Genomic DNA, 20946 nt, shown 5'->3' with positions numbered 1-20946 from the left:
CAACCCAAACTTTTTAAAAGAAGGGCCACTATTTTTACTTACTTTCCCATTTAATTGATTTTGGTCAATAATTAGGATGATTTTAAAAAATAGAATGAAGGAACTATACATTGAACACCATTAGTCAGTTACTATTATTCAATCCTTTTCAGATGAGAATGTACATTTACATAATTTCGACTTTTTTTTCTAAAACTTCTTTAGCATATATAAGTGGGTTCAAATTAAATTAAAATTACATAAATTATATTGTAATTATTTATAAATTAACAAATTACATGATTTAATAAATTCAAATAAGTGAAAGTCAAGTGAATAGAACACCACCTAGATATGTCTTCTCTCACGACTCGAATCTAATCTATCATAGTAAAGGTAATAGAAAAATTTACTACTATTTGTCTTATGATCCATTAAGGCTAATCTGGAACTCTAATAGTAGTTTCTTCTTTACTTAACAAGAGAGTAATTAATGACTACTTTTGAACTTGTTTCAAATATGTATCCATGTTGGGTTCTTTTAGCTAGTACAATAACACCTGTAGCCTTTAGGCTTTAATACGATTCAACAGTTGCTAATAAATTTCACTATTAATCAATTAATTATACAGCAAAATCAAAGTTTTGAAAATATTGCATGGTAATGTGAGGCTTGGGTTACAGTCCAATTTCATGAGAAGTCAGAAGTACACAACAAATTGACTTTTAACTAAACATCATGCAATTTTCAAGTAACAAGTAGATATAATAGGCTCAACTAAACGCCTAAACTTGATATAATATATTATTGTCATTTTTAATATATACAAGTATGATGAGGAGTTTTTTTTTTTATTTTTTTTTAGCGAGCCACAAGGGCGATGGTGAGAATTGACTACAGGATCACCTGGAATCGGGAGGGAAGCTCTAACCACTTGAGCTATACCTCACTCTCATAATGAGTAGTAGTTGTGTTTAGATACTCTGTAATTTACTTTAATTATTTAAGGATAAGATTGCGTACATCTAGACCTTTTATACTCTTATTTTAAAAAATTAGATTCCTTATAATACATTGAATATGTGGGACTTTGATAGAACTTATTTACAAGAAAATTCCAAAGCATTAAGAAATGACATTTAAATAAAATAAAATAAAAATTGTCAACCTTCCTCTAGGGAGGTAATTGAGTGAAACTATGTTTATTTTAATTGGTTGTTACACGTTGGAACAGTTGATCCGCTACAGTATACCATCTTCAAATTAAACAAACTGAAATCAACAAAGCATGAATTATATTTATATAATTTCATATGCAAATGTAACGCTTGTAAACTTGTTCAGCTGTCAACATTGAACTTTGCTGCTATACATAGGTTTTTTTTTCAGTTTGATCAGACTCTTGACCTCACCCAATTTGTCGAGTTTGGCAGATTTTTTTGGTCTGAAATATAACCCGGTCTGATATTCCTTTTTTTTTTTTTATAAATTTTTTTGACCGCCAGGCAGTAAAAAACAAAAGTTACTACTTGAACAATATAACATAAATTAAAGAACCGGACTTTCAAGCAACTTCTCTACATTACTGATGTAGCTATCTATCTCATCTTCAGTACTCTTGCTGCTGTTAAGATAAGTTGGACTTGAATCAATAGGATGAAGAAGACTTGAACTCAACGGCGACAACGCCGTGGAGAAGCTGCTACCGTTGCTAAAACTTTGGTAACTGTTGTTCGATACAAAACCCGAGTTATCCGTTGAGGAAGAGCCTAACAATTCATTAAAAGATGGAATGGGATCAACTTGATTAACAGTCTGTGCACTTGGAACTTGATTATCTGGGATTTTATTTAGCATATTACTGAGAATTGTGTTTTGGGAATTGTTGAAGTTTAAAAATCCATTTTGTGAAGTGGCGAATCTCAGAAGTTCAGGGTTAAGGAGGTTCTGCAGATTTAGTAAGGCAGCAGGCAAGTTCATCAGGGGTGAGTTCTGATGACTACAGAGCATAGAAGGAAGGTCCAAGTAATCGAGGCGAGGGCCGTGAGTTACTGGATCGATTCCCATACGAAGCAGCTTCTTTCGAATGTGAGTGTTCCAATAGTTTTTAATCTCGTTGTCTGTTCGTCCTGGTAGTCTAGCAGCAATTGCAGACCATCTATAAGAAAATTTTTACATCAGTCAATTATATGTGTATAATGATTATGACCTTGTATAAAAATAAATAAAAGCTTAATGTACTAACAGATGAGATAAGAATAAGAAGCTTTATTACTTGTTTCCCAGAATACTATGGAGCTGAATTATGGTCTCTTCTTCTTCAAATGAAAATCTTCCTCTTTTGATGTCTGGCCTGAGATAGTTAGCCCACCGTAGCCGGCAGCTCTTACCACACCTTTCAAGACCTGTATACAAAAAATTTCAATGAATACTGCATCATATACTAGGAGATCAAATCACATGCATGCATTCAACAAATCATCTAAAAAACTAGTACTACTACTGATGATCTATGTTCGTTACTCGTACATGAGTTTGACATAGATCACCAGTCTGAAACAACTTGTCAAGCATCCAATACAGGTACTTGAGGTGAAATGAAGAGTCTGACTAACATAGCCGATGACAAATAAGCCAGATTAAAAACTAACCTGCTTTCATTGGAAGTGATCTCCAGTTACCAGGGCCATACTTTTGGATATAATCAATAAGCTTTTGATCTTCCTCAGATGTCCATGGACCTTTCTTCAATCCCTCTTTATCACAGCAAGGTTTTCTTCCCATTTTTTATTTTCTGGGTTTAAATTTTATGGAAAGAACTAATTAATCAAGTTTTTTTTTTTAATTAGATGAAAAGGGTAGATTTCCTTAAGGTTGGAGTTTCTGCATGGGAAACATTGACTAAAGGGTGGTCGTCTATAAATAGGCCACCAAAAGAAAGGATAAAAGCCAGTCAAATATTTCAGAATAAATAAGTAATTGCTTATTATCTACTATTACCAATAAGTAAGCAACGTGTCTCATCCATTTGGAGAAATTAGAATTATTAATTTTTTTATAGAGCAAATTAATATTTAATCACCAAATAAGATGACAATAATAGTATCAACATTTCTAGAACTGCAAATGAGGTTGGAGTCAAACTAAGCATTGTAGTATTCATAAATAATACAAATACTAGATGAATCCCGTGCGATGCATTATTTGTTTGAATTTTTAAAATAATTTTATTATATATATATTTCTGTGCTAAAATTTGTTATATATTTAGATAAAATTCTTAATATCAAAAGAATTTTTAAAATTCTTAATACATTCGTTGTTTTTACCAATGTGTCAAAATTCTTAAATCTCATTCGTCACTTTTGCTTAGGTGGTGAGTAAATTTTTTAATTCTAAAATAAATTATTAATCTAATTTTTCATTGGACAAAATAATACATTTTCTTATGTGGCGCGCCAAATGCTCCCGAAAAATGCCTACTTTATTTATATATATTAGATTAGATAAGATTGTTTATGAGGCAATTATATCGTACATCCAAGTGCACATAGAGGGTGTTTATGGGCAGGTGTGTACCCCTAACGGCCCGAAGCCCTGAGTGTATCATGCATCAATGTGGTCATATTACTCATATGCAGTTGTACACGCCGTCCTGAATGTATGCATGAACAGATTTATGGTAAAAAAAAATAAAAAATAAATAAATAACAAAGTAATAATTATAGTGAAGTCTTAACTGTAAGTGTTCCTTGATGCATAGAAATTCAAGTTTCTTTATGAGTATATTTTAGTGCAAAGATATTTTAAGAATTTATGCATGGAAGATCGAATTCCGTGTTTATTTGATCACTAATGAACAAATTTTTACCCATCAAATAGAACCTTTTGGTGAGCTGCTCACAATCATATTGATTCCTTATGTAGCTGTATTGCTGTAACTCTGTAAGGCCAGTAACCTTTAATCAACAGTTGAGATTCTATAATTCATACGAAGTATATACCAGCCTGCCTTAAACACTATCAATTTAAAGCAAAAACTTATTTTTGTTGAAAGAGTAGAAAAGTTTGAAATTTACTAAAATAACCGATTGTATAAACAAAATTAATGAAATATGTAGTGTGGGAAAAAAAACAGACCAAGTCGGCACGGATTCAGATCAAATAATAATAATAATAATAATAACTGATTATTTATTATTAGTAGTAGTAGTGGGAAAGTAAATGTAAATTTGAGAGTCAGTGCACTGGTTTACAATATCCCCAGTGAAGTTTGCACCCATGTAAAGTGGTATTGTCAGAAGCTAACCTGTCGTCTCATGGTGCAAGACTGCTTATAATAACCAAAGTAGCTGAAAAAAATGGCCATAAGAAATTCCTGAAGCAAATATTGGGAAATAGCAAGGTCATTCCAAACAGAAAATCAGGAACAAATTTCATACAGCATTTGCATGTCGAGTTTATACTTGTATATATTACAATCATATATAAATATAGTAACCTTCAGAAGAACTAGAGTGCTAAGTAATTGTTAGCTACATCTGTAACTCATCTTTGAAATGCTTTAAAATTTAAATCTGTATTTCTTCAACAGCTTTGTATTTGATTTGCAAAAATTTTGACATTGGAGATGATTGTCTATACCATATGCATCAAATTCAGGACGAAGGTTTCAATGGACAATGAGTAATACGAGACGATGTGCTTGGCAGGCAGGTAATCTTGACACGGCAATCTGCAGAAATGATTCACGATTACGTACAAAATGCCAAAAAAAACCATTCAGGCCATTGGGGGATGGGTGTTGCATTTATTTCTGTCCTTGATAGAACAATCGATTAATATACTAAACTTAAAATGTACTAACATGCACAGAAAAAACCTCTTAACCAAGTAATTTGTTGATAACATACTTTCAGGTCCATGAATGGGTTTCGGAAACCTGTTTAATAGAGCAGTTACCCAGTGTTCAGAATTTAACATGCAATGAGAGACTCTTCTATGCTTAAGCCAACACAATACATCTTTTCTTATATGCCCGGTTTACACAAAACTCATATTGAACAGAAAGGCCAAACTTTAAGCAAAAGGTCCAGGTACCCAGAATTTTGACATTGTTTTAGCATTGTCCCAAAAGAAAATATTAAATATGACCATAATATGTTACAAATTAAGCAGGGTAAAAACCAGCAGTGTTTAATAGATCATCCTTTGAAGAGAACTAATTTGCCTTATTTTGATTCCTAGAGAACTAGACAAGTATACAAACTACATAACAGAATCTCAAACTAAGTTGCTTTTTCACTCAGGAACCACTTCTCGGTTGCTGAAGTAAACTATTCAACGATGAAAATAATCTAACATTTAATTACAGTTATATGCATGAAACTTCCACGTTTAACCAAAAAAGATTTTATGATGAAATAGTTAGATTATCAGCATAGCGCATAATACACATAAAGTAGTCAACCCATGTAAGCCTACCCAAAGAAGGCACACAATATAAAATGACGTTTACTATCTACTTCCCTTCAACCAACATTGTAGTCATTTGTCAAACTAACATGTATTTAACCATATTTTTGAGGTCATGAGCAACTCCAAGGCCACAACAAGAAATTCAAAGCCGTATTTGTACACATTTTGAACTAATTTAATATTTTATATGCTAACACATATTCGTAAACAATCGCTGAAATCTTTGACAGCACAAAAGCACTTGCACTTTTGTTTTTACTACACGACTATATGAAAACAGTATCAAGCTACAAACTGGGAGTCTTGTAGGTAAAAAGGAGGGATGATTAAAAAAAAAAAATTAAAAAAAAGAGCTATGTTAATCTCAATATAGTTCATCACGTTTCATCAGCAAAAACATCTCCCGATAAAAAAGAACAAAGCAATATGAACACTATCATTAATGAACTTATATCATCAGAAAAACACGGAATAAGTAAGCTAGCACATTATTTACCTTCATTTCTTTTGCTCGCAGTTTGTTTAGTACAAGGTTATTAATTACGGGAATGATAATGAGTTCAAAATCTTCCACGAATTGTTCCATTAGAATGTCCAGGGTAATATATCTTCACTATGAAGATGTATATTCTTCATTATTTTTTATTTACCACTTTTTACCAACTGTTAACATGGGTACGAGTGGAATGAAACAATGAAAACCAATGACAAAATAAAATAATAGCAGAGATGCATGACCATAGATATTCACACGGAACATTCGATTTAGCACACAAACTCATTACCATTCCCTTATAACCTTGTACCAAACAAAGTATAAATGCCAATTGAATCCCAAGTCCCATTCAAGGCCTTAACTTCCTTTATCCAGAATGAAGTATCCTGAACTGATCATACAACCAATACAAAATCTTCCATCAGTCAGAGAAATCATTAGCAACTGCTTTGAGCCGCAACAAAAACAAAAATTTAAAGATCTCTGATGGCCATATGTACCAAAAGTCCAAAAAACCCTTTCCCCTCTTCCAGTAACACCCTTGTAACAATTGGGGCGATCAAATGGTATGGCAATGCAACAAATAAATAAGCAAAATTTTTAAAATCAAGAATGAAATCACACTGCCATAATTAGATTCCCACAGTGCTCAAATTGATAATCATAATTTTTTTCTTAAAAAGGCATCCATCATAAGATTGCCTTGATGCCATGAGTAATAAGTCTTTCCTCTATACCTTGTCGAGGTATCATGAGTAATAAGTCTTTCCTCTATACCTTGTCGAGGTATCATGAGTAATAAGTCTTTCCTCTATACCTTGTCGAGGTATCATAATAAGACCCTCTGACCCTCCCTCAGCCCAAAATTTCACTCCAGATTAAGCCACCTATCAAGCAACTTCAAACAAAGTATATACTGAAGTCTGAACCACCTAGGAATGTGGCTGTGGTGAGAATTCAACTAGCATATTGCCTGTAGGAACCTGCATTCCCAACAGTTGACAGGTCTAACCCGATAACAAAACATTACTAAGTTAAGAAAGCTTAAATTTTTTAAGCCTAAAACAATATTAGATCTATCTGATTCTGTAGGGTCATAGTCCGTCATTCTTAGACTATTAAAATGATTCTTCTTTCCATTTCTTATTTGCCAACATTAATCTGGAAGCTTGTAGGTGTCCTCAGGGATCATTTATTATTTTCATAATTCTTCATCGAATGGCTCTAATGTAAACTTAAAAAATTCCAAACTGGGTGACAGGGAAGGGTGGGATGATTATCCAAAGAACCAATAACTTATAAGAAAAAGAGAAGCATGAATAAAAATTTATCTACTTAGTGATTTGTCATTGGTCTAATCAAAGGCTCAAAAGTTAAAAGCTACTTTTGTTTCTCTTGATAAAATATAAACAAACTTAACAACTCTTCCCAATCTTAACCAGTTTGTCGTATCTCATTTCATTCTGATTATAACATTAATTTATTATTGGAAGAAGCACAAAGTTTCACGGAAGTATGCTCAGCCCTCTCCCCTAAGAGCAAAAAAGGTAACCATAAATAGGACAAAGGCAAAAGGATGAACAAATGAGATATGCTTAATAATTTATGGATGGAAGCTATGCTCACCATCCCCCTCCTGACCCCCCCCCCCCCCCCCAAAAGCAAAAACTGTATTCAGAAATAAGACAAAAACAAGAAGATAAATACATGAGATGAATTTCATATTATATGCAGTCTACTAACTAATGTAAGCATATCCCTTCATATCTAAGATATACAATCATAAACTTAAACACGTGTCTCACTGTTTGTGATCATGAAATCATGGATCACCAGTAAATTTCATTAAGTTAAGTAAATTCATCCACGTGGCTGAAATTTATCTTATTCACATGCATTGTTTAATGAAAGCTTACACCTGATACCTGATTTGGTAGTAGTGTCTGCATCTTAGGGTTTCTAGTCCATGGTTACTCCAATAGTCTTCCAGTTTGCGTAAGTTGAAGAAATGATCTGTACAAATTACACACTTCATACAAATAATAAAAAAATAAAATAAAAAAGCCCAAAACATTAGCAGTTTCTGTTCAATTTCTGTAACAAACTTGGACAATCAAGTAGAGAAAAGACTACAATTTGGGCGCGAGATTATACCTTAAGATTTCTAACCACAAAAAGAGGAAAAGGAAAGGATAAGGGTATTCTTATAATTAAACAGCATACACAGCTACACATAACAGAGCTACTTTGGGCACGAGATTATAGCTGTGTGATTGGTGTGCAAGCTCTTAAGAACCTTTAGCAATTCATATACATTGATTAGTACATAATCAGAGTCATCAGAATTCAGATATTAGCATAACAAGTACTTCATATACTTCGTATAATATAATAACCCTATTAAGTTCTATTACAAAGGGAAATAACTGAATGTAGATAATTTAATCAGCTCATGTACAAGTAGGATGTTGAACAAAGACCATGATAGTATGAAATGGTAGTAAAAAAGAAAGCTACTCGTCACTTGTGATTACCTGCATGCAGACATGTAATAGATCTCTAAGATACAACTGATGACTTCAGAGATATTAAATCCAAAATTTGACCATGCAAGGTTCCATTTGTCACCAGCACACCACCTGAAGGAGATATAATTCTACGTGCCATTACATCAGCAGCTAGATCAATTTTGCTCCCCTTCCAATCAGTGACCTGGTTAAAATAAGATTATATTTCATAGAGTTAGGGCCTGTTCTCTTACGTTGAAATTCAGCTCAGCTCAGCTCAGCTCAGCTCAGCTCCTAATTTCCTTCTCTTATAAAATATTCATTTCATTTCAGTTCAGTTCAGTTCAGTTCAGTTCAGCTGAGTTCAGTTCAGCTGAGTTCAGTTCAGTTCAGTTCAGTTCAGTTCAGTTCAGTTCAGCTGAGTTCAGTCAATGAGAACAGGCCCTTAATCTGATAAAGTTGCAGATAAAAGTTCTACAGTAAGATATGTTGTATCCTCTTGAAAAAGAAAATAAAATATGTTGCATCTGTTTGAAGTACAAAGAGTGTGACGCAACCTTTCCACCAGCTTCATGCACACAAATCATGCCAACAGCATGGTCCCAAGCCTACATTTTCATAGAATTAAATCGTCAATCATTAGAAAGAAGTTGGATTTCCAATAGAGCTCGAGATCTTTACTGGAATAATAGCCTAAGTGAAGAACAAAAATGGTAAGCACCTTCATAATTCTTTGAGCCCTAGCTTGAACAATGAAAACAGATGCTCTACCTGAGGCAACCATCAAGTACTTGCATAAACTGCCCAAGAGGAGAAAAAATCGTTTATATTATGGACCAACTGAGAAAAAACCGTTCAATATACATAGTATACAGTAGTGAACTGCCAGAACTCCAAATGAAGAAATGTCTTTTAGAAAGAATAGCATGAGGAAAATGTGCCCTAAAGACTTGAAAAGAAAACAAGGATGAAAAACATAATTTTTGTAATGTGAAAAGGACACTGAAAAAACACCGATGTAGAAACATGCAGCTAACATCTACATTACACCCCTAAAAATCCCCAAAACAACAAGCTTCTTAGAAGGTATTTGTATGATGACTTTACATCATTACATATCCTTTTGGCGTAAATATTAAGGGGGATACATAGAGTGTAAATATTAAGGGGGATACATAGAGTGAGTATCACTCTGCGAATCATAACATTGTAACAAGCACTTCAAACTAGAGTGTGGATATCTTACTTGGTTTCCTAATCAAAAGACCAGGGATTAGAAGTTCAAAATCATAAACCTCGTGGCGGGAAAATGTTTGTTTAATATGGTACAATCTCACCCCCCCCCCCCCCCTCTCACCACATGACAAACAAAATCCTCCCTCGCCAGTATTTGGATGGGGATATAGGAGCTTCTTTTCATCTTATTCAACTAAAAAAAAACGAACAACACAAAGAAAAAGCATGAAGACTAAATATTATGAATTTTATGATGGCCTAATATCCAACTGTTGCATTCAATTCAGGTACAGAAGAATTTTGGTATACCTTCCACAACATGTTGGAAGAAGCAGGATTTGTTTATTCCCTTCATTAGTACGGCTAGTTGTTGCACTAAGAGAATCTGAAAAGGGAATCGAATCCCACGTTTGACTCTCAGGAATACAGAAACGTCCTTCGTGAACTAAAGAAGATCCATCAACAAAACATCTTTCCCAAAAGCCATCCATATTCATTAGACCACCCAGCAAGTCAGTCAATCTAACCGTCCATGTTCCACAACCCACATGAGCTGCCATAATGATTCCAATTGCAGATTCATTCTTTTGGCATTCTTGGACATCCGTAGGAGATTTGTTTACTGAGTTCACTTTCCAATTTGGGCAACCCATAACTCCCAATACCATCTCCCCTTCAACTACAAGTGCCAGTCCAACCTGAAAATGACATCACAGCAATATAAATAAATAAATAAATAATGTGAAACAACAAACAAATAACAGGAGGTTTAAAGTTACTAATTAAGTTAATTAATGATATTGTGTCTTAGGGCGAAGGGTGAGCGGCTGAGCGCTAAATTTTTGGACCTCCTAGAGCCAAGCCAAAGGTGGAATCTGCATCTTCATAGTTGATGCTGTAGTGACTGATATAGTTAAATCCAGATGTTCTATGGCTCTTTTACAATCTCCTCGCACAAATGCAAAATGCATACAACAGGGTCTAAATCGCACTTGTAATCATTGTAGCTGTCCTGCATCATAGAACTGGGTTTCACTACGGTGTTACATAAAGGGTTACAGTTGATGTTGCATGATTTTTATGTCAGTTGTATTGTCTGTATTTTCACAGTCACTGTAACTTAACACGCTGCACTTTTTAAAAGTCTTTTACTAGTGATGATACGACTGTACAGCTGCGTACATATTGACCTTTTCAAACTCATTTTAACAAGAGTGAGACTGGAAGGTCAAGGTGTTGGCTGTTCTTTTGAGTAATAAAGAATTCTATTGAAAGGACCCCAAGAAGATGTCAACCCCATAAACATTATCATGACCCCAAAACAATTAAAACCTGCAGAAAAAATCTCAAGCCTTCAATTTAAAGAATCATTCTTTAGTTCATTTACAAAATTAAAGAATGATAATTCTCAAAGCAAGTGGTTCCAATCAAACTACATGAGAACCTCAAATAATAAAACTTTAACAGTTAAACACCTGGCACAACAACTAAATGTCTTACTACCGTTTAGTTGCATAGTCAATAGCACTATTTTGTAGATTCATGCATTTAAGGCTAGTATTGGCTTATTGGGTCATCAGTGATTAATGCTTAACAGAATTATTTGGTTGATTATGTCTTTTTGATGACTTTTAGGAGTTTTGGACAGCCTACAAAGTCTAGATGCCATCAAAAGTTGGATTATGATTAGTTATGGAGAATTTCTGATTAAAAAAAAATGGTAGTAAGTGGAATGAATTGTTAGGGAGTTAGAATGCTATACTTGATGTGATGATGTCTCCATATTTCATAATCCCAAGAAAATAGGTATGATTAGTTGATTACACATTCATGTGTTAAGGATGCTAGAAATACTCCATAGAGACAAATTTGTGATTGAAAAGAAGCATTTTGATGAATGGGGGCAGGCAATTATCATGACATTAAATCTTATTAGTAAAAGACATAACTCTAGATGTTCCTATACCTGATTTCTTCAAACATTCTTAGTTAACTGAAAATTTGCATAGAGTGAATTTAGATTAGTTCTGTTTTAGTCTACACTTGTAATCTATTCCTGCTTAGCCAGTAAGATTAGGGGTAAATTGATAGTTTTACTATTGCATATGTCTGCACCCTTTAGTCCTTTACTTGCCTGTAGTATCCTACAATAGCACGTTGCACTAATAGCCGGTTCATCCACAAGAGCCAGCCTCCATTTCTACAACCCACTCACTTTTTTGGCAGACAGGAAAATAACAATAAATCATCATAATATATTTCCTAAACAGAACTGCAGCGGCAATGTCCACTAATCAGAATAAGAAAACTAGCTAAAGAAGAGGGCCTACCACATACAATGCACCACCACCTTTGAGAAATCCTCGTGTCCCATCTATTGGATCCAGCACCTGCAGCGTAAATGCATATTCAATGTAGGTAAGAAGTGAGTTTCAACTAAATCAGATAAACTTTGCACATGTTATTAATGGAGGACATGATGTGACGAGTCTGAAGACACATAGAGAGTGGCACAAAAGGACCTTAGAAAAGACTCTGCTGTAATGATGACTGGAACCACATATAGGAGGCAATAACAAAGAACCTTGGGTTCAGGATAAATTACCAGGAGGCAGGGATGCAAGAACTCTAAGAAACTAAAATACTTATTAAAAATAGATAATATATGGATATGTTGAAGTAATTTAGCTTCGACGACGAGGGCGATACATAGGCATGACAATTTGGTCACAAAAGAAATAGTGAACAGAACATAATAAGCTCATACTGCAAAATTAAGTCTAAATTCATCAAATGAGTAAAGTTATCTAAAAAATTACCCAGTACGTAGCCGGCTTGGGCTCAAAAGCAACAGCATCACTCCCTCCTCTGTCAATTGCTTCCAACACTTCCTCATCTGTTAATTGTTCATGTGCGATGCTTGTGTTATCTTTGACAGCATTAACCACAGCATCAGCAAGATTATTAGAACGCAAAAAAGCAGAATCCTCTTCAGCCACCAAGGGAATCGACGGAAACTGATTTTTCAGCTCTGTCCAAAAACAAAACAAAAGGTTGATAATGACACAATATTATAATATGGAACAAATTTTGTTTAGGCTCCAAGATTATAACTGTGGCCAGTTAGATCTACATGATTAAAACCTTTTTGGCTCATTTCTGGATTATTCAACTTTTTAGTTTTATTTTTAACACAAAAGCACTACCAGATAGTCATTTCTACAATGTCAACAAGCTTAATATCAGCCAACAGCACATAACATGATTTTAATACACGGATACACCTCCTCACATATTGATGTTCTTGGTTTCCGTATTTCAAAATGACATTCCTATGGTGAATTCCCAACACTGTTGGCTATATAATTCTCCAATTTAACCTCGTAAATCAAATTTATTTCCCAGTTTATATCCATATATCTAACCTATAAAACCACTACTTCCGTTTTTATGAGAGAGAATAACTGTTTACGTTGCTTTAGCCTATTCAATTGTTCCTTCTTACCAAATAAAACTCGATTTTCCCCAAATTACTAGTAAAAAATTTATGAGTCATAAAAAATCAGAAAGATTATCAAGTTAATATATAATAATTCAGAAAGATTTCAAAATTTAGTAGTACCTAAACTAATTAAAGCTTGAACACTGAAATCTGCAATGGTGACTGGAGTATTGTCATTCTTCTCCAAAACCCCCTTATCATCGGAGAATAATGATTTTTGCACCTGCAATTCAGTTAATCATACAGCTCCGATTAACAGATTCGTATACGAAGCATATTAATGGTCAAAGACGTTCACTGGAGATTGCGAAAAAGCAAATGAAACAGCTAATTAAAAACGGAGGTAGTATCAATCAAGCAATGTAATGGTTAAATTCACAGAAAAAAAGAGGAGAGAGAAAGAGGGAGTACGTCAACACAAATGCGACAAGCTCTATTAACCACATTAACAGCAGCTTCAAGCTCTTTGTAATACTTAGCTTTCTGAGGAGAAAATGGCAAGCTTGACCTAGTTTTCCAGCAAAATATTCATCAAAAATTAACACAAATGCTAGAAAATTTAACAGCATAAAAACAATTTAAGATCATAAAACCTAAAATCAACTGAAGAAATTGAATTATTGTGATTTTGGTAAGGAAAAAGTAACGAATACCTGATAGTGAAGAGCTTGGAGGAATGATAATGGCGGAAATTAGAAGACGAAGTAGGGTTAATGGAGTTGAGTCTAGAAAATCGAAGTGAAGAGAGTTGGAGATTCATGGTGAGAGTTAAGGGAAGGTAGGATGAGTGAAGGAGAATTGATGAATGCAGTGATGACAGATGAGTGATTATTACTACCAGTGTCAAAACTCAAAACACAAACTGTTGTTGCCAACGGTTAAGAAAGCTTCAACTTATATTTCTTCCGCGCCTTTGGTTCACGACATGACACGGGTGTAAATTCATCATATCAATGATCAAAACTTATTCCAATTGGTTGTTTTGTGCAGTGGTGATTGCGATTGTTCTTAGTAAGGAGGATTCGTGTTTGATCCTTCGTAACAACTATTGGGAGGGAATTTGTAGCCAACCATCCATAATTAATTCCCGAATCTGGATTAACCCTAAGGGTGAACCAGGTGGAACACCAAAAAATCAATACTATGTTATTCCCTATTTTTTATTAATAATATTCCCTTCGTTTTTAAATACATGCTCCATTTCTCCATGCGCAGAGTTTTAAGAGAAAGTAATAAAATATGGAGGTAATGGGGTAGGTGGAAGAATAAAAAATTGTAAAAAACAGAAGTAGTGGAGGAAATTGGAGGAGAGAGAATATAAAATTTATAAAATATGATTCATGGTAGGTCTACTAAGTGAGAGAAACTAATTAAATATTGTAAAAAGCTTTCCAAATAAGAAAATGAAGCAAGTATTTAAAAACAGCCGAAAATGAAAAGTGGAGCAAGTATTTAAAAACGGAGGGAGTATGAAGTAAAATTTTTTAAAAAAATGATATTAACACGTATAAAATCGAGACGAAATCTAATAATATCTCACGTAATTATATTTTTAAAAAGATACTCTTGAAAATTGTATAAAATTAGGAATTTATGACAAAAATACGCGTAGATCAGTGTAATTAGTGTGTTTTTGTCATGATTTTCTAAATTTAAACAATTTTCAAGTTTTTAATGCTTATATGTAGCATTAAGGGTTATGTATAGCATTTTATTTTTTAATTAAATCACTAAAGGTAGTCAAAGTGGCGTATATTAAATAATGTAAAAGTAAAAGTGTTGCATTGAAAATAAAAAGAGGAAGTATTCAAGTATACACAAAAATATATTAAAAGGAAAAAAATTACACTCCTACACACTTGACAATGCGAAGCTTTGAATAATGATATCCTCAATTATCATTAAGTATCAGTTTTAAAATGTTGAAATTTGAAAATTTGCATTTAGACAATTTTAACATAGGATTATATTCAATTTTATGTATTTATAAAGCTCAAAAGGTGGTCAAATTAGTGCATGTGGATAGTATTGAAGACAAACTAATCCACTTAACTAAAAACAGAGGGGGTAATTGATAATAAAGAGTTTGTTATAATGTTGAAATCCAATGCAGACCATAACAATGGATCGAACCAAATGAAGAGAACCAGTCCATGTTTTTAGGGTAAAAAAAAGAGGAAACAATCCCTAAAGAGAAACAAATACAATTAAACAAACCAATAGTAGGACAAAAGAAACAAAGTTTATGCTCAAATGCCTAACTCAAAGATGTCGGCATTAAACGAGGACCGAGTCACTCCACCCAAATCCTCCCACGAAATAACCTCATCTCAAAGATCACCACCGCTTAAAGGCTAGCAAATCGACTACACGGTTATTGAGTAATTTTTTAGTGGCTTGGTCTAATTCCAAATCTAACATAAGTAGCTTGGTCTCCAAGTCTTGAATTTTTGAATTTTGGTTCTTGGTACAGTCCAATTTAATTTTAAGCCATCTCAAATAACTGCAAATGAGATAGGAGGCTATAGTAGTTGGCTAATTTCCAACTTCTAGGTATGGATTTTAGGGAAGCCCTCATAGGATTGGGTCCTTACCATAGCAAATGAAAATTCGAACTACAAATAGACACACATAACAAAACAATGAATGAAGGGAAAATTTATAGATGCCACACTAATTTCACCAGCACTCGCTGAAATTTTGCTTAACTGCCTTAACCCGTTTTCATCACAATATTCACAAAATAACCCATGAATTGGCCCACCACAGTAAAAAATAATCATAGAAACAATGCACTTAAGAAACCACCTTGCTGAAATGGAGACCTAAAAATCACTAGGAAATGTACTGTCGAAGTATTCTGTAACAAAGAGCTGCATAACTACTCTTAACAATCTACTTTTGATTGCCGCATATTTCAATCATAGACACCAAAAATCCTGATCCCAAATCAGCTTCGGAATGAATTAGACTTCTTCAGAATCAAAAACTCGGCTCCAACTAAAAAAGATTCCTGTAGAAATGACGCTGCTGCGCTCATATAAAAGCACTTCGTCCTCCCCTTCTACCGTGCCTGTCATATGCAGTATTGATTTTGTCGACAAGCTCATTCATCGAACTGCAATGAAGACACAAAAGTCAGCCTACAAACCTGAGCCTTACAAGCATAATATATTAAGAATAGTAAGCACAAATGTAGACATAAAACAGAACAAGAATCTACAACCAGTTCAATCCTACTTACTGTCATTATAATAAACACCATCAATTTGCATTCAGAATTACAGACCCACATCAATATCCCTCAGAAAAAAAAAAAAAAAAAAAAAAAAAAAAAAAAAAAAGAAAAAAAAAAAACCATGACTACAGTAGGCCACAACTTGAGTTAAAAAAATCATGACATTGTTCCAGTTTCATGTCTAGAAGTCTCAAGCAGTAGCACAGTTCAATTTCACACATCTCAGTACAAATGGCAACAGGGATTTCTATGTTAAAGGTGCAAAAAAACAATGTAATGAATATGTCCACAAAAAAAAGACACAAATATCAAATATGAAGGGACCTCACTGCTGGCTAGATTGCATGAAAGGGGGGGGGGGGGATTGGAGAGACAATTATAACCTAATTTTGTGTATCAGATCTAGGGAAGTCATGGTGTACACATCACTATGGTTGGCAATGGTCTTATCAAGTATGAATTTCTTAGTAGTAATTAGTAAACTAGTAGTGAAAACAGTAATTGCCAAAAATAAATGTAAAAGCATTGCTAGACTTTAATAGCGAAAATTAATTGGGAACCGTAGAGGGAAAGCAAGCATATATTCAAAAAAAAAAAAAAAAGCAATATCAGACTGAGGAGGAGGAGAGGGGGGGGGGGGGGGGGGGGGGGGGGGGGGGGGGGTCTGTCAATGAGGAAAAGGCTTAATATTTGAATGTCTATTACCTTGAGCAGTTGGTCAACATGGCAAGATAAGTAACCAGCACAGTGTCATTGTATTCCTGTAAAAGTAAGATCTCTAACTAAGAAATTTCTTTTAGCATAAATGTAAATAACCAAAAGATGTATACAAAAATCATATCTCTGAGTTAAAAAAGTATATTCACAATCCTATAAGCTGACAGCGTTGAAAAGTATTCACCATCAGAAAATCATCTTGAAATTTCACAGATTCGATAGCAGGTAATCTCCGCAGAAGGCTTGAAACTTGTCTCAAAAGTGAATTCTCACAAGGAATTTCACCTGCAATGAAGAATGAAAAAATAAAGACCAAGTTAATAATTCAGCCCACATTAGTCAAACCGATACCATTCCTCTCATCTCACTTTTATCATGCTAACATAACACGACATAATAAGCCTGTACCCAGAAGTGATGTGAGAAATTGTTATCATTAGACTAGCAGCTTAGCAGGATTGCATTGAACAACATATGAACTATATAAACACCCACTTCTAAAAAAACCATAGACATGCTTCATCCTAGATCACTAAAAAAACTAGCTGTAACCGCGTCCAGCAGCCCAAACTTAATGAATGTTCTTACCCAAAAAAAGAAAAAAAATATATAATTTATTGAATGAAAAAATAACTTACCTTTCTGCATAGAAGAAAGATACTGGAGCAACACTTTAACTCGGCTATTCAGCATCTTTATGGCACTGTGAATACCAGTCAAATGAGCAGCCACTGCATACAAAAAGCAATTTGAGAGAAGCATAAATTAGAACTATCCAATTTTGTTTTATCTTATGTCATCGAAAGAGAACTAGGCAGATGAGCTCACATTGGGTAGCGGCAGATCCACCATCAGCTGGTTTTAAATGTGCAACATGGTCAACTGAGATCCTTTCCGCTTCTACTGTCTTCGAGGAAATCAAAGAGAAACTCAGTCAAGCAGCAAAAACCATGCACAGTATTTGAGGAGATGCCAAGAGAAGGAGAAGTAAGCAACTAAGCACTAAGCAGGGATTATTATGGGATCTAGCATACCTCGATGGTGTAGCTTGAACGAACAAAGATCAACTGCGGAAGACCATCAATGACATGCAGCTCTAAAATAAAAACAATCACAGCAATTAGAATGACATGGAGGGGGGAAAAAAGGCATCGCCTTGTCATAAGCTGCAACTTGGAAGAGACAAAATCCCGATTTCTTAATCCTACCATCTAATTCAAGGGACAAGTAATAAATAAAGTCAGGTTACAATCAATTTGGAAGCCGAATAATTTTTAACAACAACCAACCACCTCCACTTTATAGCTCTTGCAGATAGACCAGCCTAACTGGTCAAAATTAATAAGAGATTATTTTACTAAGAAGTAGACCATTAGAGAACTTATAAAAGAGTATTATCTCTTTAGTTGAGAACAAAATATACATCTCTATATAGACACATTCCAAGTCTTGCAGAATGGGACGGAGAACCTTCACGTTAATCTCACAAATAGAGCCAACAAATACTAACCTTAACTTCACAATCTAAGTGCAATACAATAGATCTTTCATGCAAACATCATCATTTCATCAGCAACAAAAAATCCTCGAGAGTTTCTCACATAAATGAAGAATTCTAATTTGCAACAGATATCAGGCATATAAGCACAGCGTTGAAAAACCATTTGGAACCAAGCTTAAAGAGTTAATGTTATTGCCAACAAAAAGTTTCTGAAATAATGATGATACATTCATAAGCCAACTTTGTAGATAAAGAAAGTTAGGAACAAAAAGAAAAGGGGTACTAGGAACTCAAGTTCACATGAACCACATCAACATGCCATAAGTGAAGAAAGAGATGGCTGGGAGAAATCAAACATACCGCTTTCAAAGATGGACACTGGGAGATCCTTCTGTGCATGGTTGATGGAAGGGTGGAGTAGGACATAAACAGGACTTTCGTTGATATCCATCAGCTGTACCAGTTCCACAATCAGAATTTGTTACCAGTGGAGAAAGAAGTATCAATAATGCCTCACACATGCATGCTTCTTGAGCAAAACATATTATAAACCCAAACAACAAAAATAACTCCACAATGTTGCACTATGGAAGAAGGAATATGGTGCAGAGCGAAAGAAAGAAAACATGAAGTATGTCACAAACTGCCATTAACGTCTTAGTACCTCTAAAATTGATGGCCGTTGAATAGACTTCTGAATCAAGGGTCTAACAGAGTCTCTATCCAACTGAGACACTGGTGCATACATTTGACCCCTCTAGTGCACTCTAGATAGAGATCCTGTAAAAGGTATAGGACATTGGAGTAATGACATAGAACACATCGATCATTTTTTTTTTTATTATTGTTCTTACATTTAAGGACAGAGAGAGTGGATAATAGAACACCATCAGACCACATTAGTTTACAAAAAGGCAGCTTCAATGATGGCTATATGAAAACTACTCAAAACTATGTTTGCTAGGAGTAACCCTCTTCGAAATTCAAACTATGGCATGATGAGTAAATTCTCTTCGAAACTCCAACATCATCAGTAAATTCTCGGCTATAAGAACTTAGGCCAAGTACTAGAACATGACGTTTGAAAGCTGATTTCTTTTGAAATATGATTTCCATAGACAATAATTGTAATTCAAGTGTCTTCTTTCAAACCAAATACAGCCTAGATTAAACTCATAAATAGCAACCAAACACTATGATGTATAAACTATAAAGTAAAGGGATATACCAAGAGAAACCCTATTGATTTAATCAATCTACTTAAAACCCATATTTATGCACATTATTATTCAATCAAAGAGCTCTAAAATTGAAGGAGAAACGTAAACAACTCACAGCTTTATGTATATGCATATCAGATTCTTGAGCATCAATCCCAGTTGAATACCACCCCAATATATAAAAATTTGGGAAAACCTTCTTATCTGTCCAAAAACCACAAAACAAACACCCAAAAATCAATTCGATAATTAACAATACCAACTCAAAAAATAATTCAGCAACAAAAGAGGCTCACAAAGCTCCTGCTTCTTTTCGAGGAAACCGCGGTCAAGCGAATGAGTGGCAGAATCATATAAAAGCTCAAAACTATTGAAGATCTCAACAGTTCTTCCCTTCTGAACACCAATCACACAACCATAAACCCTTGGCGGAGGCGATGGTTCGCCGCCATTGGAGTGAGTTGGATGCTGCAATTGAGACTTGACTCGGGTGAAATGATCGGAGATGTTGAGAATTACAAGAGGATGAAGCTTGAAGGTTAGTCCACTACTTGATGATGCCGCCATATCTACAAAACTTCAGAGGAGAGAGAAAATCGCAAATTAGGGTTTTTGCGAACGAATGCTGACTAAAAATCACAAAAGTGAGGAATCAAAAAGGAGAGAGAAGTGAATTACGAAGATTCTAGGTTTTGAATTCCAAGTTTTTCAGTTAATTATGCACAGAAATTAGAAAAATTAAGATAAATAATCGATTTTTTTTTTTTTTTGACAAGCAATATATAAAATAAAAAATTGGAGCAGAAAATCGATGAAAGAGAAGAAATTGAAGATCATCACCTGAAAAGCAGGAATTCTCCAGAAGGCGGTAGGGCAAGGAAGGGAGGGAAGGGGTGGAAACTGGTAAGTCTATACTGTGATTCGAACTCTAGGTGCTGGAGAATTTGTAGTGTTTATTTTATTTTTTTTAAGGAAATTGTATTAGCTTTGAACTTCGAAAGCCAAGTAGGGATATCAATGAATCGATGTCAACGACTGATTTTGTCGATGTTTAACCAAGGCGGCAAAGCT

General features: G+C 34.4%; 3 protein-coding genes across 7 annotated transcripts; all 3 read right to left on the bottom strand.

Moving 5' to 3' along the window:
• Nucleotides 1-1243: 1243 nt before the first annotated feature.
• Nucleotides 1244-2786, bottom strand: LOC145579480 (transcription factor MYB102-like). Its single transcript, XM_081636727.1, has 3 exons — nt 2632-2786; nt 2256-2385; nt 1244-2138 (listed from the first exon to the last, which is right to left on the bottom strand). The coding sequence occupies exons 1-3, from the start codon at nt 2762-2764 to the stop codon at nt 1529-1531; spliced, it is 873 nt and encodes a 290-aa protein (XP_081492853.1). The 5' UTR covers nt 2765-2786; the 3' UTR covers nt 1244-1528.
• A 1590-nt stretch (nt 2787-4376) lies between these two features.
• LOC145577445 (putative 3'(2'),5'-bisphosphate nucleotidase, mitochondrial) lies at nt 4377-14057 on the bottom strand. Of its 4 annotated transcripts, none has more exons than XM_081634878.1 (12): nt 13853-14057; nt 13611-13707; nt 13320-13422; nt 12517-12728; nt 12028-12087; nt 10007-10395; nt 9183-9261; nt 9019-9069; nt 8489-8666; nt 7880-7967; nt 5955-6345; nt 4377-4715 (listed from the first exon to the last, which is right to left on the bottom strand). In XM_081634878.1, exons 1-9 carry the CDS (start codon nt 13957-13959, stop codon nt 8514-8516), a joined length of 1251 nt encoding a protein of 416 aa, XP_081491004.1. In that variant the 5' UTR covers nt 13960-14057; the 3' UTR covers nt 4377-4715; nt 5955-6345; nt 7880-7967; nt 8489-8513. The 4 variants fall into 4 exon arrangements, with proteins under 4 accessions (XP_081491004.1, XP_081491006.1, XP_081491005.1 ...); XM_081634880.1 differs by having other exon boundaries at nt 6244-6345; XM_081634879.1 differs by having other exon boundaries at nt 5955-6340.
• Nucleotides 14058-15842: 1785 nt separating this feature from the next.
• On the bottom strand, nt 15843-20878 carry LOC145579479 (COP9 signalosome complex subunit 6a-like). 2 transcript variants are annotated; one of them, XM_081636726.1, is made up of 10 exons: nt 20716-20878; nt 20172-20444; nt 19991-20079; nt 19016-19109; nt 18189-18250; nt 17983-18061; nt 17793-17885; nt 17339-17439; nt 17143-17198; nt 15843-16317 (listed from the first exon to the last, which is right to left on the bottom strand). In XM_081636726.1, the coding sequence occupies exons 2-10, from the start codon at nt 20440-20442 to the stop codon at nt 16236-16238; spliced, it is 927 nt and encodes a 308-aa protein (XP_081492852.1). In that variant the 5' UTR covers nt 20443-20444; nt 20716-20878; the 3' UTR covers nt 15843-16235. The 2 variants fall into 2 exon arrangements, with proteins under 2 accessions (XP_081492852.1, XP_081492850.1); XM_081636724.1 differs by having other exon boundaries at nt 20172-20452; nt 20716-20877.
• Nucleotides 20879-20946: the final 68 nt, after the last annotated feature.

The sequence above is a fragment of the Chenopodium album genome, chromosome 14 (assembly GCF_948465745.1).
Source record: "Chenopodium album chromosome 14, dcCheAlbu1.1, whole genome shotgun sequence".
Taxonomy (NCBI): domain Eukaryota; kingdom Viridiplantae; phylum Streptophyta; class Magnoliopsida; order Caryophyllales; family Amaranthaceae; genus Chenopodium; species Chenopodium album.
The sequence above is the reverse complement of the archived record's forward strand: the minus strand, read 5'-3'. Positions and strand labels throughout refer to the sequence as shown.